The 25,956-nt window shown below is 46.9% G+C and overlaps 1 protein-coding gene across 1 annotated transcript in view; it reads left to right on the top strand.

Annotated features, from left to right (window-relative positions):
• The window catches only part of LOC138287201 (sodium-coupled monocarboxylate transporter 1-like), a 566,599-nt gene that overhangs the window by 497,571 nt on the left and 43,072 nt on the right, over positions 1-25,956 (top strand). The window contains exon 13 of the mRNA XM_069227561.1: positions 15,456-15,559. Within this exon, the coding sequence (XP_069083662.1) occupies positions 15,456-15,559 (104 nt within the window). The remainder of the gene's footprint in view (positions 1-15,455; positions 15,560-25,956) is intronic.

Genomic DNA, 25,956 nt, shown 5'->3' with positions numbered 1-25,956 from the left:
TGACCGCGGCGGTAAAGCCGCGGTCAGAAAAGGGGATCCGGCGGTTTCCTGCCGGAATACCCCTGGCAGGGCTGAACCTCCATGGCGGCGCTGCAAGCAGCGCCGCCATGGAGATTCCGACCCCCTTCCCGCCAGCCTGTTTCTGGCGGTTTTTCCCGCCAGGAACAGGATGGCGGGAACGGGTGTCATGGGGCCCCTGGGCAGTGCAGGGGCCCCCTAACAGGGCCCCAGTATGATTTTCACTGTCTGCTCAGCAGACAGTGAAAATCGCGACGGGTGCAACTGCACCCGTCGCACCCCTGCAACACCGCCAGCTCCATTCGGAGCCGGCTCCTGTGTTGCAGGGCCTTTCCCGCTGGGCCGGCGGGCGCTCCCTTGGTGGGCGGCCGCCGGCCCAGCGGGAAAGTCGAAATGGCCCCTGTGATCTTCTGACCGCGGAGCGGTCTTTCGATGGGGAAGTTGCCGCCCGCCAAACTTGGAATGACCCCCTATGATTCTAAGCATAGTCATTCTGAAAACATGAACAATATAAGAATTAAGTTTAAAATGACTAAGTTTCAAGATGGCTGAATACCTGTAAGGGAACCCAGATGGATTAAATGAAAACTTTCTTATTCAAGTACTTTCCTTTACATGAGAATCAGAAAAACATTCTGACTAAATTTTAAACCAGTCATATAAATCTTTTTTGGAGAATGCATACTAGGACCATACAATATTGCATCTAGAAACTCTGATCTTCTGTGTACTCTTAAAATGTTTTAACACAAATTGCGCATAATGTAGATTTATATATATATATATATATATATATATATATATATATATATATATATATAGATATAGTAAACACCATAAAAGGTTTGTGCACCATGAATAACACAATATGGATTCAGGAAAAACAAATCACATAACTTGTCAACTCGAATATTACATGATAAATATCTTAGAATAGTGGCATACAATAAACAACATGAATTAAACTTGAGGAGTGAATCGTGCGTCTTGCCGATTCAAGTGTCACCATGTAAAAAGCCAAGAAATGGTAGTACGCAATGAATATCAAAGTCAAATCATCATTAAACGAATCGCGCATCTTGCCGATTCGTAAACCACGATGTAAATGCCAATAAATAACAGCTCACAATGAATAACAAGATCAAAGTACAATGAAACGAATCGCGCGTCTTTTGCCGATTCTTAAGCTACCATGTAAATGTCAAGAAATGGTAACGCGCAATAAACAACAAAGTTAAAACACCATAAAACGAATCGCGCGTCTTGCCGATTCTTATGCCACCATGTAAATGTCAAGAAATGGTAGCGCACAATGAATAACAAAGTTAAAACACCATAAAACGAAAAGCGCGTCTTGCCGATTCTTCAGCCACCATGCAAATGTCACAAACACTCAAGCGCATATTTCACACGCGCAAAGTACTCTGTCAAATCATAAAAGAATTAGGCCCAAGAACATGAGAGTTCTCTATAACGGCGTCGGGAGGCCAGCCCAAACACCATCTTACCGCCCAGAACAAGGATCTCCAAATGGAGAATGAAAGTCAGATGTCTGGAAGATCAAATAGGCCACCGAGACAGGAGCTCAGGAAGTAGCTGCTGCTCTGCACCGGGACCTCTGAATAGTGAGCACTTGGAGCTGGGCTGGCTCCTTTTTATAGAGTCTTGGCCCAGCCCACAGCCACACCCAGGCATGTTGCAGGGAAAGTCTCTAGAAGGCCCTGGAAAGGGACCACACCCTAACACACTCTGAAAGCCTGCAGCAATACATTGCAAATGAACAGCATTTGTAAGCACATAAAAAATAAGTCTTCAGGATTGAACTCTGCAATGCAAAAGGTTAAACAACAACATATCAGCACAATGCATAAATTACGTTGTTTTGAGAGTGCTGGGTTTTTGCATTATAGTCGCCAATAGAGCACGCACTGCCCTGGTATTGACAGTAACGAGGTCCGCTTCTTATAATAATTTGGGAGTGCTGGATAAACTATAAATGAAAGTTCCTAGTATAACTTTATAATTTTTAAAGTCTGTGTAGTTTAAACTGTGTTTGTATAGGAAATGTATGTTTTCCTCACTATAAGTAAGCTTTAACCTTTGGTGTTTTCATTGAATTTCAATGTTTTTTAAAAAAAGCTTTAAGGAAAATATGTTTAAAATCCTAGAGTCCAGTGTACCACGTGGAAAGTTGTTATGTGGAGTGTCATACAGTACAGTGTAGTGTTGTATAGTTTATTGGCATAGACTGGAGAATTGTAGATTATGAATCAAGTGGAATAGAGTAGAGTGTAGAAGGGTATCATACGGTGTAGTAAAGTAATACATAGTTTAGTGGCATGGTATCTCCCATAGTGGAGTCAAGTATTGTAGATTGGAGGAGCATGTTCTACAGTAGAACAGCGTGTCGAACAGTAGAGTAGAGTAGGGTGAAGTTGAGTGTCATAGAGTGAACAACAAGTGAAGGATCATAGAGTACAGTGGAGGAGAGTGTTGTGTCAAATAGTTGAGGGGCGTATCATAGAGAGAAGTTGAATGGCATGTCTTTGAGTGTCATCCAGTGGAGTACAGTGGCATAGAGTGTAGTTCAGTGTTGTAGAGTGGAGTTACATAGAGAGGAGAACAGTGTTGGACAGAGAAGCGGCACAGATCAGAGTATAGTACAGTGACGTAGAGGAGAAAAAGTATATTAGAGTGGATTATAGTGTTGTGGAGTACACTGGAGTAGGGTAGTGTAGAGTGGAGTAAAGTGTCATAGAGCGAGGTCATATATTATGTACTATAGTGGCATGGAGTACAGCAGAGTGGAAAGGATGGCATACAGCTGAGTATTGGAGTAGCATGTTGTACAGGAGAGTGTAGTAGGGTGTCAAAACAGTATTGGAAAGTGATGACTACAGTAGAGCAGAGTGACATACAGTTGCTTTTTGTAGAGTGGAGTGGTGTACAATACAGTAATGTAAAGTGTGGTAGAGTGGACTGGCATACAGTGTGATACAATACAATGGCATAAAGTGGAGTACCGTACAGTGTAGAGTGGAGTAAAGTACGGTGCAGTGACATACAAAAAGTTGCGTACAAGGTTGTATAGTGGATTAGACTAGTAGAGTGTTATACAGTGGTATACAGTAGAGCACAGTGTTGTACTGTGGAGTGAAGAGATATAGACTGTAGTTAAGTGTTGGAGAGTGGCTTACAGTGTAGTAGAGTGGAGTTTCATAGAATACAGTAGTGTATGAAAGAATGGAGCTGCTTAGAGTGGATTGTTGCATAGTACCACAGAGTGAGGTATAGTCATATACAGTGGAGTCCAGTTGAGTTGGGTGGCTTAACATAGTGTGGAGTAAAGTACAACAGAGTGTATCAGTCTGCCATAGAGTACAGTGGCATGGAGTGGAGTGTACTGGTGTAGGTAGTAAACTGTTATAAATTGGAATGGGAGTTTCGTACAGTAGAGTTGAGTGCTGTGTCTTATAGAAAAATATTTTAAATTGAGAGTGTTGTACATTGGAGTGTAAGGGCATAAGGTTGAGTATATAGTTTGACAGTGGAGTGTACTGGTGTAGGTAGTAAACTGTTATAAATTGGAATGGGAGTTTCGTACAGTAGAGTTGAGTGCTGTGTCTTATAGAAAAATATTTTAAATTGAGAGTGTTGTACATTGGAGTGTAAGGGCATAAGGTTGAGTATATAGTTCGACAGTGGAGTGTACGGGGATAGGTTTGAGTAGAATGTTGTAGACTGCCATGAAATATGGTAGACTTTTACAGAGTGGAGTTATATGGAGTGAAGGAGAGTCTCATACAATGGAGTGGTACACACTGACAGCAGTGGCATAGAGTGGATTACTGTAAGTGGAGTAGCATGCAGTGGGATAGAGTACAATGTAATACCATAAAATTAAGTGTAGAAGAGTGGGGTGACATGGAGGGGAATAGCATAGACAGGAGTGGTGGACAGTAGAGTGGAGTAGAGTAGAGTAGGGTACAATGGATTAGCGTAGAGTCTGGTGGCATACATTGAAGTGGCAAAGTTGAGAGTCAAGAAAACTGTTATGAATTTCAGTGGCATCTCATGCAGTATAGTGGAGTGCTGTGTTGTACTGTGTTGGGAACTGTTGTAGAGCAGAGCACAGTGTTCTGCAATAGAGTGTATGGGCATAGAGTTGAGTGCAAATCTAGACTGTGAAGAGTACAGGAATAGAGTGGAGTACAGTCTAGTATAGTACATAGAGTTTTGTAGAGTGGAGTTATATAGAGCTGAGGAGGGTACGCTGGGGTGGGGTAGAGTGGTGAAGTGTGCAGTGGAGTGGCATAAACTGGAAAAGTGTAGAGTGGAGTAGCTTAGATTGGAGTGGCATACAGTGGAGTGGCATAGAGTTTAATAGCGTATAGTGTAGCAGCGTACAGTAGAGTGGCATAAAGTGTAATGGTGTACAATGTAGCAGCATACAATAGAGTGGCATACATTGAAGTGGTTTAGACTGAAGTGGTGTATTGTGGGGTAGGGTACAGTGTAAGAGCATGCAGTGGGGTAGAATGGAATATCATACAATAGAGGGGCAAAGATTAAAATTGCCTGCAGTGTAAAAGCATGGAATGGAGTGGCGTACAGTGGACTAGCGTATAGTGTAGAGTGGAGCGGAGTAGAGTAGAACAGTGGAGAGTGGAATGCCATTCCGCAGACAGAACAGCATAGAATGGAGTGGTATAGAGTGGAGTAATATAGAGTGGACTTGAGTAGAGTGAAATAGCATATAGTGGAGCGGTGTACACTGAAGTAGCGTAGAGTGGAGTAGTGTATAGTGGAGTGGTATACAGTGGAATAGCGTAGACTGGAGTGGTGTACAGTAGAGTGGCTTAGACTGGAATAGCATATAGTGGAGTACCATATAGTGCAGTGGCGTACAGTGAAGTGGTGTAGACTGGAGTGGCATACACTGGAATAGGGGCGAGAATGTAATAGCATACTACGCCTCAACACAGAGTCAGCAAAATTCCGCCAACTCTGGCGGCAGAGCAGAATTTATCACCCACGCCTAGTTTGGTCCTGGCAACAGGTTTATTTTGCCAGGTTGAAATGGCAGTTAAACTGCACACATCAGCTCTGTAATGACAAGCCTGCGACCTGTTTAAAGGGCTACTTCAGTGGGTGACTTAATCAGTGCTGCAGGTCCCCTGGTAGGCATTTGATTTACAGGTCCTGTGCACATGTAGTGCACTTTTCTAGGGTCTTACAAGTAATTTAAATATGGCTATTGTGGATAAGCCAATTATACCATGGTTTAAGGTGCAAGTGCATGCATTTTAGTACTGGTTAGCAGTGATAAGGTGCGCAGAGCCTTGAGGCCAACAGAAATAGGTCCAGAAAAAATGGAGGAGGAGAGGCAAAAAGACTGTGAGAAAACCACCCCATGCCTGACAGGTCTAACAGGTCTGGAAAGCTTTGTAGTGATTCGTCAAATGGATGGAAAGTTGTTACGAAGGTAATATCCGAGGAATTCCTGTTTTTGGGAATACTAACCATAACTACAGAGTGGCAATAAAATTTAATGTGATGTCTTTCTTTTTATGAATTTTATTTGTTATGTATTTGTTCGTTGATTTACATAATCATTTGATCATAAATGTGTCTTTTAGTTGTTTATGCAGTAATTCTGAAAATGTACATATGCAGTCTAGTTTATTTTTTGGGCTTTCTTGCTACTTCTAGTAGGATTGTTCTATATATGAAGGCCAAATTGAATGAAAGGTAATCATTGTTATTGTTATAAAAATTGAGGGCCTCATTTACAACAATATGACGCATCACCATTGATGTGTCAGATTTCTTGTGCTTCCCGCACATTCCCTAACAATACAATGGATTATTTAAAATACAGAGCTCCATGGCGCACGTTTTCAAAGATGCTTCAAAAATTCTGACACATCTGTTGGAGCTATACTACCGCATTGCTGACTGTAACAAAAGAGTGAGGAGGGTGCCACCAGCTAGTTATAGATGGGAACTAGTCTCTATATAAATAGTATTTTTTTACTTGCCTATATCTTTGGCGCTGTTTGAAGAATCGTCACAAAATTTCCCCAAAACATTTACGAGTCCCATCAGCTGCTGCCTGGAAAGTTTCGGGGGGATCCGTCCAGGGGAAGCTGAGAAAAGAGGGTGGGGGGTCCCAAAACATGTTATCCCCATTCATTTTTCCCATAGGGATTTTGAACAGCAATAATGCCAAAAACATTGACAGAATTACACCAAATGTGGCAGGAATGTAGGTCCTGGTCCAGAGAGTGCATTTTCATTTTGGTGTAATTCCATTCAGTAGTTTTAGAGAAATTAAAGAAAATCCAAATTCGTATATCTAGGGATGTGAAGGATTCGCGACCCCTCCCCGATCTCATGCAGAGATCTGATTGGCTAATAACACTTCAACAGCAGAAGTCGTTGAAGTGTTGTCAGCCATCTTGGGACTCGGCTGAAGCAGAGTCCCCCCAAAAAGTAAAAAACAAAGAAAAAGGGTCAGGGTCCGCACACCCTGACCTCTTAACTCTGGTGGTGGGGACTGAAAAGGCCCCCCCGACCCGGGCTAAAAAGCATTTTTTTACATTTTACTAGCAGAGTTGCAGTAGATCCATGACTCCACTACTAAAATAAACATTAAATAAAATGTGGTGTCCCGCGTTTCATTAATCTAACGCCCCCGGGTGGGCCAAGTCCACAGACTTTTTGAAAAAAAAGCAGGAGGGCCTCTTGGCTCTTTCCCAATGCGCCTGGGACTGCTACCTCCCAGAAGCTTCTTCTTTCATATGCCGGGGGGCCTCTGCCCTAGGGACAGCCAGCTCCCTGGGATTTTGTTTTCATAACCTGGGGGGGGGGGGGCGCTCGGCCTCCTCTCGCTGCCCCGGGGACCACCACCTCCTGGGGCATTTATGTAATATAATGCTTATATATTACCTTAAAAAACAAAATGTTACAGGGACGTTTTAGTTAGGCTCACATTTGAAACATACAAAATCATAGAAACTATGCCCTAAGGTAACTATAACTCACGCCCACACCATGCACAGTTTTTCTGTCAAAATGTTACTGCAAAAATTACATTGATATTATAAATGATGTTAACAAACATAGAGTGCCACAATTTGTGGAGTAATTAGCATTGCATGGCGAGGGCATATCGTTTTTAAGTGAATTTGTATTTCCTAACTATAACGTCACGGGGACCACCACCTTACCGGGGTGACTTTTTCTGATATATGCAGGAGGGCCTGCGCCCCCTCCCCCCTTCCTGGGGACCACCACCTTCATGGGGCTATTTGGTTCAAGTATGTGGGGGAGACCCGTTGGCCTCCCCCAGAGCCCGGGGACCACCACCTCCACATGACTTTAATTATAAGAAATGCGGGGTATGCGTGGCCCCTGAGCTCTGGTACAATGTCTAAATCTGGTGTGGGGAGGTGCGCTGCACCCCTGGTGCCCCGGGGATCACCACCTCCCCAGGGCAATGTCCAGATCTGGTTTGGGGGCCGCATGGCCCCACGGCAGCTCTGGGGATCACCACCTCCCTGGGGCAAACAATAAAAATATTGAAAGGGAGTCAGTTTCAGACCCTCAAGCCCTGGGGATCACTACTTCCCCAGGGCTATGTGCACATTGGAGTGGGGCCACTGTGGACCCCCAAACCATAGGGCTGTCTCCTGATATGTCCTTGGCTGCCCACCCATAGAACATAGCTGTTTGCTGTGGCTTGGCTTCAGCTTTGGAGCTGCAGCCAGGTCACAGTAAACACTTCGGTTTTTGACAGCAGAAGCTGACAAGCAGGTGGTTGGATTAACGTACAGTAATGAAAATTACTATACATAAAAAAAACAGAGAAATTCACTGAACAAAACAAAGGTTACAGCGACATTATGGTTAGGTTCTGAATTTACTTGTTCAAAACCATAGAAATTCAGGAGTTATAATCAGAGTACTTTCAAGTAACTATAACTCACGCCCTAAGGTAATTAGAACGTGTGCCTCTGCCCTGCACAGCTAATTACTCCACATAATATATAATTGATGAATTTTTTATGCGAGCTTTCATATTCTCACTACAACATTTGTAATAAAATTATCGATGAGACAACTGTCCCTGCGTGCGAGAGCAATTGTTTCACCTCTTTTCCTGAAAACAGATGAAAAGTCCACTCCCTGCGAGCAGGAGCAGTTTGGCTGCTCACACCAGATGGGAACAGACTTACAGTTTGCTCTCGCTTTTCCTTTAATGATTACTGTACCCTGGGGCAGTGGTGGTCCCCGGGGCAATTGAAAAAACAGGAAGGGGGTCTAGACAGCCCCTGTTAATACCAGGCCCAACCCCAGGGAGGTGTCAGTCCTCGGGGCCTTATAAGATCATTGAGGGGGTTGTGGCCCCCCTCCTCTCAATTCATGTCACAAAGCCCAGAGGAGGTGGTGGTCAAAACTGACCTTGGGCAGGGGGTTCACGTGCACTCCCTCCCCATTATTTATATTTGGGAATGCCCCTGGGGACCCGGCCCACCCAAAGGCTGAAATAGAAACAATCAGAGAAGAACACACTTGTTTTTTTTTCATTTTTCCTGCGATCCACTGATCCTCTGTGGGTCTGTGGGAACATTTTTCAAAAAATGCTTTTTAGCCCTGGCAGGGTGGCTGGGGGACCCCAGCACCAGTCCTAGGGGGTCAGTGTATTCATACCCTGACCACTTTTCTTTATTTCTAACTTTATTTTTGGGACTTCGCTGAGTATGAGTCTCAAATTGGCTGCCAACACTTCCTGGTTGAAGTGTTGGCAGCCAATTAGATATCAGCACAGAGACTGTCATATCCGTGGAGGATCTGCATCCCTAGATATATGTACCTTTTTAACTTTAGATATCCCCAAAACTACTGAACAGATGTACAGCAAATAACAAAAAGGGCGCTTTGTGGACCAAGAGCTAGCTTTCAGCTAAATTTTGTATGATTCTGTCTGGCAGTTCAGACTGTTGTCGTGGCTAAAAGTCTCACATTTTGGGACCCTCTTTTTCTTCACCCCCACTAGACTTATCTCCCCAACACTTTCCAGACAGCAGCTGAAGTGAGTGGCATACTAGTTTTGAAAGTTTTGTGAAGATTAATCCAACCGCGTCAAAGTTATTGGCAAAACAAAAAATGCTTTTCCTATAAAAACTAGGTCCTGACTATAACTATCTACTAGCAACCGCTGAAATTCACAGAAAAAACAAAGGTTAAAGTGACATTATAATTAGGTGAAGGTGTGAGTTAGAAAAATGCTGTTTTAAAAGTGCAGAGCCATTGAAATTCACCAGTTATAATTATCTCAAGTAACTATAACTTGTGCACGAAGGTAACTATAACTGGTGACCCCTCCATGTGCCGTTTTCTCATCAATAATTTTGTTACAAATGTTGCAGTGATATTAGCAATGATGTCATAAAAGATGTCGTGACTGATGTGATGCAGTAGCCACTCCCTAGTTATAGGTAATGTTCTGAGAGATACGAATTCCTCAGATTTTTGCTTGCTAACAACTTTGTCACTGTTTGATAAATCTCCAGGAAACATTGCAAATCTATTCTTTTTCCTACATAGGCTGATAATGTAAAGTTTTTAAACCAACTTTTTAAACAAACTTAGCAACAAAGAAGCTGAACATACTTGCATGAAATTTGGCAGGAATATAGATTATGGTTTGGAAAGAGTCCTTTTTCTTATTAGTTCAAAATTTGTTCATTTGTTTTTCAGTAATGGGGTCAAAAACTTAGCAATGTGTTGACAGTCGTGTACCTTCGTATCTTCGTGCTACACCGCAGTACATTGCAATCACGAAACACAATATTATTAGTTCATCAAAGCCCTTGTAAAATAAAAAGGCAGCCATATTTAAGCCACACTTTGTTTTTGTTTTATGTTTTAACATCAAATAAAGCTCTTTTTGTAATGTATAGGAAAAAGGAGGTAGTTTAGCAAAGTCTGTAGAGATAGGAAAAATTATTTTTATTGATGTATGTATTTTTTAAATGTTTACGAAGTAGCACTGTATATTCTCAAATGTATCTAGAAAGTAAAAAAAAAACAATACTACCATAAACCAAAAAGGTTTAAGAAAATAAAGTCTGCAGCACTTACATTTAAAAAAGGCATTTGAAATACACATTTCTGGTAACATATTAAGGAAAATGAATAGAAAACTAGGTGAGAAATCAAATTAGGAAATACAGCATTATGTGATGGCTTAATAACACAAAGTGGGCTATACACACAGCCCAATACTTCTAAATATCAAGAAGACCTATAGTGACCCTGCTGACTGCTGGAAAGAATAGAGTTATATTTCTTCTTCAAAGACCATAACAGAGAAATTGAAAATGATGCCTCATTACCTCAATACAGAGTTTTAACTCGCTGGCCAGACTAAATTAACTATAACTCGTCTTTGACCATGCATACTCTTCTAATAAATTATGTCATTTGAGATAACATGAGTGTTATTATGAATGCCATGATTTAACATGCTGATGTAATATGAAAGGGTATAAGCAGTGTGGTTGCCAGTAGGTAGTTATAGTTAGGACCATGTTTCGATTAAAAAAACATTTTTTGACTTGCCTATATCTTTGGCACCGTTTGACCAATCTTCATGAAATTTTCCCAACAAAGCATTACTAAGAATCTTGTTGTGCATAGAAAGTTTTGGGGTGATCTATCAAGTGAGGATCAAGAAAAAGGCGGGTAAAAAAGTGTATTTCCCATTTTAATTCCCACAGAGATTTTAGACACAACAACAGCCCAAACTGCTGGACAGAATTACACCAAATTTGGCAGGAAGGTAGCTCTTGGTCCAGAAAGAGTGCTTTGTTACTTGGTGTAAATCCATTCAGTAGTTTTTGAAATATTAAAAGAAAACCAAATTTGTATATCTGGAAGAGGGGAAGACTTTGCAAACACCCCGGATCTCGTGCAGAGATTTGATTGGCTGTAAACACTTGAGCCAGGGTGTTTTGCCAGCCATTTTGAGACTCAAATTCAAAGAAAAAAAAGAAAGGGAGGCAGCCTATGTTTACCCTAATTCCTTAGTCTTGGTTCCCCCAAAGCTGAAAAGTATGCACACCAAGGCTAAAAAGGCTTAAAAGTATCTGCAAATGTTGCTGTGATTTTAAAACACACAAGTATCTGCAGATTTTGCTGTGATTTTGCAAAAAAGGCAAGTGTGGTCTCCTGCACTTGCTATTTGTTTTTTTCTTGGGTGGGCCCAGGGTCATTGCCAAAATATAGGAGGGGACACAGGGGCCCCCTCCTAGGGCTAATGAAAGCCCTGGGGATAGCCACCTCTCTGAGGTTATGTATGTTAAAAGTATGGGAGCGGACCGTACGACCCCCGCGCCCTGGGAACCACCACCTCCCTGGTGCAAACAATGGTAAGTCTGTGTGGGGTGTGTGCGCTGCCACCCATGCTCTGAGGACCACCACCTCCCCAGGGCAATGAAGATTAAATGTATGCGGAGGGGCCCATGCGGCCCCGCTCCCCAGTGACCACCACTTCCCCGGGGCAATATATGTTAAAAATATACAGGGGGCCGCATGCACCCCCAAGTCCCGGGAACCACCTCCTCTGTGGGGCAATGCTTGTAAATGCTTGCTAAAAGCAGGGTTTTCATCTCTTTCCATGCACACTAACATGACAGAGATAAAAACATTGCTCCTGCAAGCAAGGAGCTGCTATTTAAAGCGATATATCTTTTAATTCTGTCCAGGGAGTCTATTTGTAAAATTTGAGTAGGACCCCAAGAGCTTGTTTTATTTATTCCTTTTGTGTGTTCTGCAGAGTAGATCCCCATATGTGTATTTTGTATTGTCTTTCCCCAATACCCTAGTGCTGCAGCCCTGGCATTCGTCTGCATGGGGATGTTGTAGCAAGCCCGACGATGAAGCATGCCACTACTAGTTGGTGAAGGCAATCTTTAAAGAACTTTGCATATTTCCACTGAGAGGTGCTCTGAAATTTGTCATAGCATCACATTTTCCTCCTTTTCCCAGGCTGTGTTTGTTTTCTATAGAAATAAGGGAGGACGGAAAAGGAGAAGTACCTCTCTCCCCTTCATTTTTGTGTGTCAAGAACTCCATTTAATAGCCATGACTAATTATTACCTAGTAGTGAAGCTGCAACATCCTTTTCCCCCTAGTTAATCTGGATTAGGACAATTGAGCACTAGATTGTTGTAATATAAAATGTCACCAATGTGATTATGTAATTTGTGATGCCATCTGTTATGTCATCTGTGAAGTTATGATCATTGTAATTGCTCATTGATCATTGGTTTGACAGTATAGCTAGGGCATAAAGTGGGGCGTGAAGATGGGCATGATGATGACAATGTGGGTGGGGTCAGTGCAAACAGGTTGACTTAAAAGAGCCTTGGTACTGCAAGATTACTATAACATAATAAAATCGATAAGTCCCAGAATGCATACTTTTAGCAGAAACATCAAGATTTTGTTTAAGGTGTCACACATTACATGAAGCCTTCTGGCAGTTTAAACAGTTTTTAAAATGGAGCAATAATACCCTTGAAGGAACTCAAGGCATTCAAATTGTATTCAAAGTAGTAGGGGAGACACATAGGTGGTTTTCCTAGTGCAGGTGAGCATATCAGGATGCTAACTGTTAAACCTGACGTATTTGACTTGGTATTCCTCCTGACCTTTTGCCTTCACTACCCTGTCTTTACTGAGGCTGTATTGGTCAGTATTAGGACTCTGCACACCTTACTCCTGCTAACCAGTGTGTATGTGCTCCTTCCCTTAAACATGGTAAAATTGATATACACTAAATTGGCATATTTATTATACTTATACATCCCTATTTCATGGTATTACATGTACCCAGGGCCTATAAATTAAAAGTTGCCACTGGGCTGCAGTACACATTGTGCCACCTACTAAAGATGCTCTATAAAACATGTTTTAGTCTGACCACTGCAGCTGTAGCTGTTTTAAACTGCCAATATGACCTGGCAAAATAAACCTTTAACAAGGCCTAAACATTCCTTTTTAACACTTATAAGTACCCCCTAAGGGAGACCATCATAGGGCAAGGCGCATGTTATTTAAGTGCATGTGTGCTTAGGCTTTACATGTCCTGACAGTGAAAAACTCCTAAAGTAGTTTTTCACTGAAGCAAGGCTATTTCTACCATAGACTAAAAGTGAGTTACATTTTACACTGATAACTTAAGTTTGTGAACAGATACATTTTTATTGCACTCATTTGAATTGTAATGTAATATCCTCTCTAATAGTAAAGTCAGATTTTAAGGTAATATTCTGAAACTGCCACTTTTAGAAAGTTAGCATTTTCTGCATAAACCAAACATGCCTTTCTGCCAGTGTCCAAGGTCACATGACTTGTGAATATTTCTCCTGTGGTGTTTGTGTATTGCCTCCAGACATTGGGATAAAAAGGCCTTAGTGTGAGGCAGGGTGTTCCTCTCCTGAACAGGTTGGCCTGGAGGCTTTACTCATTCATTCCTGAGCTTCAAGAGATAGCCTCTTCTAAGTCTGCCCGTCCTGCCACTGGCAAATGCAGCTCACACCTAAGCCTCCCTGCCTTTTTCCCCCTAGACAGACTGGAGCTTAAACCAGAAAAGGGCAAAGATTAGACAAAGGGAGCATCCCCTACCCATAGGCTGGCACCGAGTAAAAGAATAGCACTCTCAGAGTCTGTCACCAGAACACTCCTCCACCTGTGGAAGATTCAGAAGAAGGACTGCTCTGCTGTCTGAAGAAGAAAAGGCTGGACCTGCTTGCCTTGAACCCAGGATCCCCAGAAATTACCCCAGGGGTAAGTTGGCTGACCTCTGGTTTGAGCTACAGCGGCACATCAAGCTTCCAGAAGCCTTCCCTGCAACTTCCCAGATGACCAGCACCAACTTGTTCTGCCTGAGACCAGCTGCTGGCCTCTTCTAGAGTGAGTCCAGAGCCACAAGAGGCTCCCCCCAGATCATGGACCCTTTGCAAGCATCAGAGTCTACTCCTCTTACTTCAGATAGGTGAAGATCCAGATATTTGAGGCTCTTCGTGACTGCAAGCAGGCTCCTTGCACCAGCAACAATCACCACCTCTCCCACCAATGCGAAGTTCCAACTGTAACCAACTTTTTCAAGCTAACTAGCGACCACCACCACCACTGTGAAGCTCCAGCTGAGGCTCATTAAACAGACAAGGACTGTGATAAGGTGAACTCTTCCCCTGGACAAACCTTTTCCCTGTATCTGACCCCGCTCCATTGCAGTTGGCCTGAACTTTAAACTTTGTCCAGCTCTAGCATGACTAGATACCCGTGAGTTGCCCTTTGTGTTTTTTTGCGCTATTTTCAACTAAAACTTTCAAAATTCATAATTCTGGTTCTTCTTTTAGGATTTTTGTTGTCTTGTTATCATTATATTTATTAAAATATGCTCTTTTTTAAATTGGTTTGTGATTTTTCTTGTGTTGTATTTTTACTTTATTACTGTTTGACTGCTGAATAAATACTTTACACATTGCATCTAAGTTAGGTCTGACTGCTTTTGTACTGCGCTACCAAGGGGTTAAGCACAGGTTTATTTAGTGACTTTTGTGGTTCTTCTGATCCAAGATTTCGTTTGTTGGGTGGAACCCTCAATTAACTCAAATAACAACCCAAACTAATGGCCACACATTCACATTTTAGGAGCGGCCTCAGGGGCACTGGCCCCAGGATAAGAACACCATGCAGCCCCCACCCCACCTCAAAATGTGTCTTGAAAGAGATAATTTCCGTATATGTACCCCTTTTCCTCGCTCAGCTCTGGCTTTTAGTTCTGACCTGTTTCAAACTCCCTCTATGGGTGCCTCTGCTCTGATTTGCTCAGAGAGGAGGGAAGTGGAATCCTAGCATGTGAAATGGGCCCTGACACGATTAGTTGAGCTGTTCACAAAAGTGGTGCACATATACACCGCCCAGGATATTTTGAATCCATAGTTCCAATTTCAATGTCACTAATAAACACATGGAACACTTTGAAATGACACAAATAATCTGTACACTTGACAACTATGTGATTACCAGTTACCAGCCTTACAGATATACTCTACACAAAACATATCGGCTGCATCCCTCCTGTGAATAACTTTCTTACTCTACTCAGTTGATTAAACCTACACTTATAGGTCTGTATTTTGATATACTCTTATTTTTACCATACAAAAAGTACATTATGCCCATAAAATGAATTACCTGAAAAGGTTGAGATTGTTAGAATGATTTTGAAAAGGTTAACGATTTTTAAGTGCTCCCCTAAATTTCCTTTTGTATTTTAAAGTGATAAGGATGAAGTTCAAAAGATGTATTATTTTGAAAGACAATTAAACTATTATATGTATATGTTTTTTTTCCAGACCGGCTATTGTTGATTATTGGTATGCCATTTCATACCTTCACTACGGCACAATTGGAGTACTAGTGGTTGTTATCGTGGGTCTGGCTGTTAGCCTGGTAACAGGTGAGTGTATGTCTTAATGCATAGCTATAACTTAGGAGAAACTTGCTGCTTTGACAGAAAACACGTGGCCATCCCCCAAGTAAATCTTTCTGATTCTGCAATAGAATCGGGCAGGGCAGCGCAATGTGAAAATGTAGTCAGTGTCTGAGAAGGTTGCTAAATATGGTAACAGAAGAAGTAGTCTCTTTCATCTGGATGGAGGTACCTTCATGTTGCGACCAGCAGCAAGTTTTGGTGTTCCCGTGTTAGCTTCCTAGACATGACTAGCATGCCTGTGTATGATCTACAAGTGCTGTCTAGAATGAAGTCCCAGGCAAAGTCAAATTAGTAGCACTACTATTTTGCCACTGGCACTCCTGATATAAAAAGGGTCTTTGGGCCATTATGGGAGCTAAAAATAGAGGAGACATTGGGTCTTTGTTGCCACCGTATTCAAGCTCTGCAAACTCTCTCCTCCAGTTTCTCTTGACTATAGGTCTCTCCATGCCTCTATACCTTTCACAGAGGATTGCCACACTAGAGGCCTTTTACTGGTTGGGGTAAAGTTTATGACACATTCAGTACTGGTCTCGCTACAGAAGATAAGCCTCCTGGAGACCTCTAGGATGTACTTTTGAATGTAGCTCTATGCTTGTTGCCTTTTGTCTGGGAAATGTAGGTCTTTGTTGTTAAGTGATAATAACCTGATTGGGGAAGCGTGCTTTTGCTTCCCATGCCGGGTTGAACATTGCCTCCCTTTCTACCACTCAATACCTGTGTGAATCAGCCCTCACACACCATCTCCCCCTTCCCTATGTGAAGGTTATCCTAGTTCAAGTCAGTTGATTCCCAGTCACTGCATAGTCCCTTGATCCATCTGTTTTGCTTCCTGGTGAGCTGTCTTGTGGTCTATTCTTTCAGGCCAGCCTGTGTTCCATTGAGGCTGACCTCCACTGACTTTCCCTCGGCCAGGCGAATAGCCACTAATAACTTAAATATGGCACCTGCCAGCCCCAAGAGTTTGTCACAATCACCATAGCAGTCGATAAGCCCAGGGTATGGTCTCCAGTGGCGCTACCCTCCCAGCTGTTCACTTCAGTTGACAAAGCCCAGCATGCTCTATGACTGACCTGAGCCCACAAAATAGAGCCTGTTGGACTTGAAGGTCTGCCACTGATTTCCACCCACAAGAAGGGCTATACTTTCTGTTTCTCTGTGGCCTACAGGTATTTTGTTGCTCCTATGGCTGCCTGCCTTAATTGTCAATCAATCAATCAATCAATCAAAAAAAATTGTAGAGCGTGCTACTCACCCGTGAGGGTCTCTATCGCTGGGGGGGGAGATCAAATGGGGGGCAGGGAGGGTCACTGTTTGAACAACCATGTCTTGAGGTTCTTTCTGAAGACCAGAAGGTCTTTGGTTTTGCGAAGGACGGTGGGGAGGGAGTTCCAGGTTTTGGGGGCGAGGTAGGAGCAGGACCTGCCTCCTGTGGTGGTGCGTTGGATGCAGGGGACTGTGGCTAGGGCGAGGTCGGCTGATTGGAGGTTGCGTGTGGGAGTGTGGAAGTTCACTCTTTCGTTGAGGTAGGTTGGGCCGGTGTTGTGGAGGGATTTGTGTGCATGGATGAGGATCTTGAATGTGATTCTCTTGTCTGTGGGGAGCCAGTTAAGGGATTTGAGGTGTGGTGAGAATTGTTCGTGGCGGGGGAGGCCAAGGACGAGGCGTGCGGCTGTGTCCTGGATTCTATGGAGTTTGTGTTTGAGTTTGAGTGTGTGCCGGCGTAGAGGGCATTACCGTAGTCCAGTCTGCTGCTGATGAGTGCGTGGGTGACTGTCTTCCTGGTCTCTGGGGGAATCCATTTGAAGGATATTTTTAGAGTGCGGAGTGTGTGGAAGCAGGAGGAGGTTAGAGCATTGATTTGCTGTGTCATGGAGAGGGAGGGGTCTAGGATGATGCCAAGGTTGCGTGCGTGGTTTGCAGGAGTGGGTGCAGGGCCTAGGGTGGTGGGTCACCAGGAGTCGTCGCATGTGGTTTTGTTGGGGCCGAAGATGATGATCTCTGTTTGGTTTGAGTTGAGCTTGAGGTGGTTAGGGTCATCCAGTTGGCGGTGTCGAGGAGAGCAGCGTGTAGGTTGGTTTTGGTGGTGGTGGGGTTGTGGGTGATGGAGAGGATGAGTTGGGTGTCATCTGCATAGGAGAGGATAGTAATTCCTTGTGCTCGGAGGATGTTGGCTAGCGGGGATCATGTAGATGTTAAAGAGTGTGGGGCTGAGGGAGGACCCTTGGGGGACTCCGCAGGTGATCTTGGTAGTGTTGGAGTGGAAGGGTGGAAGGCGGACTCTCTGGGTCCGGTCGGTGAGGAAGGAGGTGAGCCAGTCTAAGGCTTTGTGGCGAATTTCTATGTTGTGGAGGCGTGTGCGAAGTGTGTGGTGGCAGACGGTGTCAAAGGCTGTGGAGAAGTCTAGAAGGATGAGTGCGACGGTCTTGCATTTGTCGATGTTGGACCTGTTGTCGTCAGTGCATGCAATGAGGGCGGTTTCCATGCTGTGGTTTTTGCGGAACCTGGATTGTGAGAGGTCAATATGTTGTTTTCTTCGAGGAAGTGGGATAGGTGGGCGTTGACTAATTTCTCTGCAACCTTGGTGGGGAAAGGGAGGAGGGAGATAGGGCGGTAGTTGGAGAGGATCTCCGGGTCTGCTTGTTTTTTTTTTAGGAGAGCAGTGATTTCCGCGTGTTTCCAGGGGTCTCAGTAGGTGGCGGAGTCGAAAGAGGAGTTGAATATGTTGTAGAGTATGGGGGCGATGGTTGGGCTGGCTTTGTTGCAGATGCGATGTGGGCAGGGGTCGGAGGGGGAACCGGAGTGGATGGAGTTCATGGTTTTTTCGGTTTCTACGTGTGTGGTGGGGGTCCAGGTGTAGAGTGTGGTGGGGGGGTCATGAGTGGGGGTTGGGTTGGGTGGGTGAGGGGTGTGTGGAGGAAGTGGTTGGAAAGGGCGTCACATAGGGGCTGTGTGTGTGGGGGGTCTATGTTGCTGGCTTTGGGTTTGTCAAGTTCATTGATGATGGCGAAGAGTTCTTTGCTGTTTTAAGAGTTGTTGTCAAGGCATGTCTTGTAGTGATTTTTTTTGGTGGTGCGTATGAGTTGGTGATGGGTGCGAATGGTGGTTTTGAGGGTGGAGAAGTTGTTTGTGGAAGGTTCTAGTCGCCATATTTTCTCAGCTTGGTGGCATTTGCGCTTGGAGTCTTGGAGCTCAGGGGTGAACCATGGGGCGTTTTTGATGTTGCAGGTGGCATTGTGTTTTCTGAGGGGGGCTAGTGTGTCTGCGCAGGTAGTGATCCATTTGGAGAGGTTGTGTGCTCCTGTGTTGGGGTCGTTGGCGTGGGAGGGTTATGGGCCAGTTGGGAGTTTAGTCGTTCTGTGGGGATCTTGTCCCACATGCGGTAGGGTGTGGTGTGTTGATGGTAGTGTGTGGGGGGTTTGGTGAAGGAGAATTAGACGCAGTGGTGGTCAGTCCAGAGGATTTCGGTGGTGTGGGTGTAGGGTATGTGTTGGCTTGCGGTGAGAATTGCGTCGAGCGTGTGTCCTGCTGAACGGGTGGGTGCGGTGACCAGTTGTTTGAGTCCGAGGTTGGTCACAATTGGACGATATAAATTATTACGAGAAGTTGAATTCGAACCCTATCTTTAGATTTAGTGGTATTATTAATGAAAAACTAGAAGCTTGGTATCAATCTGATTTACTAAATAGGGATGAATATTTGTATCTCAAGGTAATCAAGTGGAGATTTCCTTGTTTCTACATGCTGCCCAAAATTCATAAAGATTTGCCTTTTCCCCCGGGTAGACCTATCATTTCAGGTATAGGCGTTCCTACTGAAAAACTGTCTGAATATGTGCATACATATGTGGATGTATTTTTTAAACCTGTTGTGCAAAAGTTACCATCGTACATCAAGGCGCTATGCATATTTTAAGTATTCTTAATGATGTGGAATGGGAAGAAGGAATGTTAATGGTTAAACTAGACATAGGGGGTCATTCTGACCTCGGCGGTAAAAGGTTCTTACCGCCGGTCAGAAGACCGCCATTATACCGCCGCGGCCGCGGTAAACCACCACGGTCATTCTGACCCACAACTGCCAAACCGCCAAAAACCCGACATCCACATAAGGCCGCCTCATCAGCGGTCAGCGATAAACTGGAGATGACCAAACCTCCACCGTCACGCCAACACAAACACGCCCATGCCATTACGACCCACGAATCCACGCGGCGGTCTTTCAACCGCGGTATTCCATTGGCGGTACACACCGCCGCGCTCAAAATACACACACCTTTACAAAACACAGCCACATTGGACAATTCGAAATACACACACCTGATACACATACAAACAACACACCCACACACCCATCACTATATAAAACACACACCCACATCACCCTCAAACCCCCACAAATCGAAATTCAGAGACAAGGCGCAATACACAGAGAGAGAGCACAGGGAACGCAAAGCACAACACACACAGGAACCCAACACCATCACCCACACCACATCTACGCACAAAACACCACACACCACCACACTCATCACCACAAACACCACCCCACACCTCATCCACACCACCCCATGGCACCCCAAAGACACCCCAGGTTCTTGGACCAAGAACTCAGGGTCATGGTGGAGGAAATAATCAGGGTAGAGCCCCAGCTCTTCGGCACACAGGTGCAGCACACCACAATAGCCAGGAAGGCGGAGCTATGGCAAAGGATCGTCGACAGGGTCAACGCTGTGGGACAGCATCCCAGAAATCGGGAAGACATCCGAAAGCGCTGAAACGACCTACGGGGGAAGGTGCGGTCGATGGTGTCAAGACACAACATCGCTGTGCAGAAGACTGGCGGCGGACCCCCACCCACTCCACCCAAATTCACAGCATGGGAGCAAGAGGTCTTGAACATCCTGAGGGCCTCGCTGGAGTAGGCGGAGGAATGGACTCTGGTAAGTCTGATCTCAACTACTTCACCCCCCCAACCTCCAGATTTGTCCATCCCACCCCCAGAACAAGCCCCCAGTGATGACAGCAGCTCTGTCGACCTAGAACCTGATGACCAGCCCGGCCCATCGGGGACCTCTGGACAGTCGGTTACCCTCAGTCAGCCACAGGCCACAGCAGACCTACCCCCCTCTGGAAACACCAGCACAGCACCCACCCAGCGGGCCCATGCTTCTGTCTCCAGGACAGGTCAAGCAGCGGTGTGTCTACCAGTACAGGGCACCCAGGGTAACCCACAACCCCAACAAGAACAGGGACCTGGGGGCACTGGTAGTGGGCACACCGTCCAGGGGACAGAGGCCCAGGAACAAAGAGGAACTGGGAGGGCTGCTGTGCAACAGAGGGAGGACAGGCCTAGGGAACCCACTGTCCAAGAGGCCCTCACCACCATCATGGGAGCGTACCACCACTCCCAAGAGACGATGGCGACGGTCCTGGCCAGGTTGCAGGAGATACTGCTTCTGCATGAGCAACAGAATATGGGGTTCCGGAAAGAACTGCGCAGCATCAGTGCCGCAATGGGTACAATGGTGGTGGCACTCAACCAGATTGTCACCACTTTGCGGGACCATGTGGCCCCCCAAAGGGCCCCTGCCACCAGCATGGAGGAAGAACAGCCCACCACCTCCGCCGGCGCTAGTGGTCAGGAGGCCCCGACACAACAGCAACGGCCCACCCGGACCCCACCCCCTGCAGAACAAGAACCACCCCGCAAGAAAGGCCTGAGATCTAGGAAGAAGACAGAGTAGGATGTCAAGACCCCCGCCATGCACGGAACCCCCCGGATGTCATCCCACTGTCCCACTTGTTCACCCTGTCCAACCTTGAACTGCCCCTGCTCCACCTTCCACAGGCATATGGACAATGGACCTGTAGGAACGACAGTCTGGACACTGCCATGGACATGCCTCCACCATCACCCATCACCCTTTTTGAACTATACACCTATTTGAAAACTTCAATAAACACAATTATTGCACAAAAACCAACTGGATTCTGCTATCTATTTATTTAAACCAAATGTATTCGATATAACCAACAAAACATTTCTATTTACATTGTGATGACAACATACCAGTGTCACACAGCGGTAGTCCATGGGGAAAAAAAACAGAGGGCACTCCGTGGGGATCAGATCACTGAAATAGGAAGTGATATACACAACTAAGTTACCATACATTGGGGTGAAAAGTCAGACAGTAGAGAGCAACTACAGTTACAGACATAATACAATGCAGGAGTAGATTATTACCTGTGTGTCACTGGAAATACTGCAGTATCACTCTGTCCCTGTTGTCTGTGTCGTCCTCTTCGTCTTCCTCCTCTTCACTCTCCGCAGGCTCCACAGCAGCCACAACACCACCATCTGGACCATCCCCCTGCATGAAAGGCACCTGGCGTCGCAAAGCCAGGTTGTGAAGCATGCAGCAGGCCACGATGATATGACACACCTTCTTTGGTGAGTACATTAGGGATCCACCAGTCATATGCAGGCACCTAAACCTGGCCTTCAGGAGGCCGAAGGTCCGCTCAATCACCCTCCTAGTACGCCCATGGGCCTCATTGTACCGTTCCTCTGCCCTGGTCCTGGGATTCCTCACTGGGGTCAATAGCCAAGGCAGGTTGGGGTAACCAGAGTCACCAATTAGCCACACACGGTGTCTCTGTAGCTGTTCCATCACATAAGGGATGCTGCTATTTCGCATGATGTACGCGTCATGCACTGACCCTGGGAACTTGGCATTTAAATGGGAGATGTACTGGTCAGCCAAACAGACCACCTGGACATTCATCGAATGATAACTTTTTCGGTTCCTGTACACCTGTTCATTGTCTTTTGGGGGAACCAAAGCCACATGGGTCCCATCAATGGCACCAATGATATTGGGAATGTGTCCAAGGGCATAGAAATCACCCTTCACTGTAGGCAAGTCACCCACCTCAGGGAAAATGATGTAGCTCCGCATGTATTTCATCGGGGCAGACAACACTCTGGACAACACCTTTGAAAACATAGGCTGAGACATCCCAGATGAAATGGCCACTGTAGTTTGAAATGATCCACTGGCAAAAAATGCAGTACTGACAGCACCTGCACTAGAGGCGGAATCCCTGTGGGTTGGCGGATGGGTGACATCAGGTCTGGCTCCAGCTGGGCACACAGTTCCTGTATAGTGGCACGGTTGAGTCTCTAGGTGAGTATGACGTGTCTTTCTTCCATTGTCGACAGGTCCACCAGCGGTCTGTACACGGGAACATTCCTCCGTCTCCTCGCAAGTCCCAGCGGACGGTGCCTAGGAAGGACAACATGGAGCACCGAGTCAAGCAACCCACAGGTAAGTGCCCACAGCATGCACAGTACACGAATCTCTCGGGATTGAATGGCTAGTATGATTGTCGGCGCAAGGCCTAGCCATGTGTGAAGCTGTAGGAATTAAGCCATGTGGGCCCTTGAAATGGCGGCTGCCTGACCTGTGAAGTGTGACAATGTGAAGTGAGGTCATTGCGCAAGCGTGGCACACCGTGGCGGTAGGCGGTCGCAGTCCGCGGCGCAAAGCCGCATTGGACAACATTGAACCTTATGGGTTTCAGGAGCCAATGGCGGTGAGCGCCGGCGGTCGCGGTACGCACCGCCGCGGCCGTAACTGCCATTTTCTCTCTGCTTGATCACATGAGACCTGAGCATCCACAGGAGAGCACCTATACTGCAAGTGGTGCTGTGACCTTGGCCTGGAAGTGACAATGGCTGCTGCGACTGGGGAAAGGGCCCCCGCCTTCAGTTCCGAGGAGTTGGAGAAGCTCGTGGACGGGGTCCTCCCCCAGTATGCGCTACTCTACGGGCCTCCAGACCAACAGGTGAGTACACGGGGGGCAATGCATAGTGCCCAATACCTGGGTTGAGTGGGGAGGATGTACAATGGAGGGGAGGGCAGCGAATGACGAATGCATGGCACGACAGATGAGAGCATGTGCCACATGGCAAGGTTGGGGAGGGGGGGCCACTCACATCGAGCATGCAGAAAAGTGATGATGTTTCTCTTCCCCCCCGTACATGTCACATAGGTCAGCGCCCATCAGAGATCGACATTTGGCGTGCCATCGCCAAGGACGTCCGGGCCCTGGGGGTCCACAACAGAAGGGGCACCCACTGCCGCAAGAGGTGGGAGGACATCCGCCGCGGGAGCAGGAAGACGGCGGAAGCTCTGCTGGGGATGGCCTCCCAACCTAGGAGGGGTGCCAGTCGTACCTTGACCCCCCTGATGTCCCGGATCCTGGCGGTGGCCTACCCCGATTTAGATGGGCGCTTGAGGACATCACAGCAGACACAAGGGGGTGAGTACCAGCACATTCAGCTATTTTGCGCGCAGTGGAGGTGCCTGTGTGGGGGAGGAGGGCTGTGGGTATCCCTAGGCCATGGCGATTTCTGTAGGATAGGCCCGTCCGTGAGGTATGGTCCTGTGCCCCTGCCCCCCACCTCTGTAGGGTGCCTAGTAACGTGATTCATGGACCAGTGTATACTCTGTGGGCAGTTGTCACCCATAGGCTTGTAGGGCATGTCCCAGTGAATGAGTAGTGTACCCCAAGTGCGCAGCGTAGTGCAGGGGGCTTCTGTGTCTGTCCTCTCCGCCAACGGTGTCCCCAATGCATGCACTCAACTTGTCTTTATGTTTTCCACCCCCCCCAATTTTCTTTGTTTCTCTGTGAATGTGTGCATTAGCATCATCAGGCGGAGGAGAAGTGGCATCGGCGCAAGAGGGAGCTGCATCTCACATGGCCCCGGAAGGCCATGCAACGGACTCCGACATGACCAGTGAGACGGAGGGCGAGGGGGGCTCCACCACGGGGACCCGTGGAGACGTCAGCGACACCGACACATCCTCGGAAGGGAGCTCCCTTGCGGTGGCGGCAACATCCGTGCCCACCGATCCTACAGGTACAGCCGCCACCCAGCGCACCAGCTCCGCCCTCCCAGCAGCCCCTCGGCCTTCGGCCCGTGCCCGCAAGGCCAGGAAGCCGGCCATCTCCTTCGCCCCAGGCACCTCAGGCCCTGCCCCAGTCACCCCTGCTGCCCTCAGTGAGGAGGTCATTGACCTCCTGAGGACCATCATTGTTGGGCAGTCTACCCTTTTGAATGCCATCCAGGGTGTGGAGAGGGAGGTGCATCAAAGCAATGCATACCTGGAGGGCCTTCATTCGGGTCAGGCTGCCCATCAACGATCGTTCAACGCTCTGGCCTCAGCACTGACGGCAGCGATTGTCCCTGTCTCCAGCCTCCCTCTTCTGACTCCCTCCACCCAGTCCCACTCCCCTGTTCCTCTGCCTATCCCATCCACACCTACAGACCAGCCTGCACACACCTCAACACCCAAGGGCAGCTCATCCAGACATAAGCACCACAGGACACACAAGCATTCACCCAAGCAACATCCAGATGCAGACATGCCAACAGTCACTACCTCCTCTGTGTCCCCCACCTCCTCGTCTCCCTCCTCCCTCCCTGTGACGTCTCCACACACACCTGCAAGCACACCACCATCAGCCATTCCACCCATCACCAGCACACCCTCCAGACCAGTCCGCACACGTGCAGTCACCACCCCCACTGCCATGTACACGTCCCCTGTGTCCTCTCCCAGTGTGTCTGTCACCCACGCTTCCCAACCACACAAACGCAGGCAGGCACCCAAACAACAGCCATCCACCTCACGTCAGCCTCCAGCCCAAGCACCTGCACCCAAAGACAGCACACTTGACTCTCCTACAACCACATCCTCTTCCTCCACTCCCATACCCACTCCAGCTACCCTTCCCATGGCTCCAAAGAAAATTTTCCTCTCTAAACATGACCTCTTTTCCTCACCTGACCCACCCCCTCCATCCCGTAAGAGTTCCACAAACACCCAGGGCCCCAGGACTCCATCACAGGAGGGCCCCGCAACGGAAAGGTCCGATGCAGACTGAGCGGCAAGTATTGGCCAGGTGTGGTTCACTGGAAACACAAGACAGGCACCGCTGAACAGGGCCCCGCCGTGAGGAGCACCGCTGAACAGGGCCCGCCGTGAGGAGCACCGCTGAACAGGGCCCCGCCGTGAGGAGCACCGCTGAACAGGGCCCCGCCGTGAGGAGCACCACTGAACAGGGCCCCGCCAAGACAGGCACCGCTGAACAGGGCCCCGCCGTGAGGAGCACCGCTGAACAGGGCCCCGCCATGAGGAGCACCGCTGAACAGGGCCCCGCCGTGAGAAGCACCGCTGAACAGGGCCCCGCCGTGAGGAGCACCGCTGAACAGTGCCCCGCCAAGACAGGCACCGCTGAACAGGGCCCCGCCGTGAGGAGCACCGCTGAACAGGGCCCCGCCATGAG

This window comes from Pleurodeles waltl, chromosome 4_1, assembly GCF_031143425.1.
Source record: "Pleurodeles waltl isolate 20211129_DDA chromosome 4_1, aPleWal1.hap1.20221129, whole genome shotgun sequence".
NCBI lineage: Eukaryota > Metazoa > Chordata > Amphibia > Caudata > Salamandridae > Pleurodeles > Pleurodeles waltl.
This window is presented reverse-complemented; position numbering and strand designations above follow the sequence as displayed.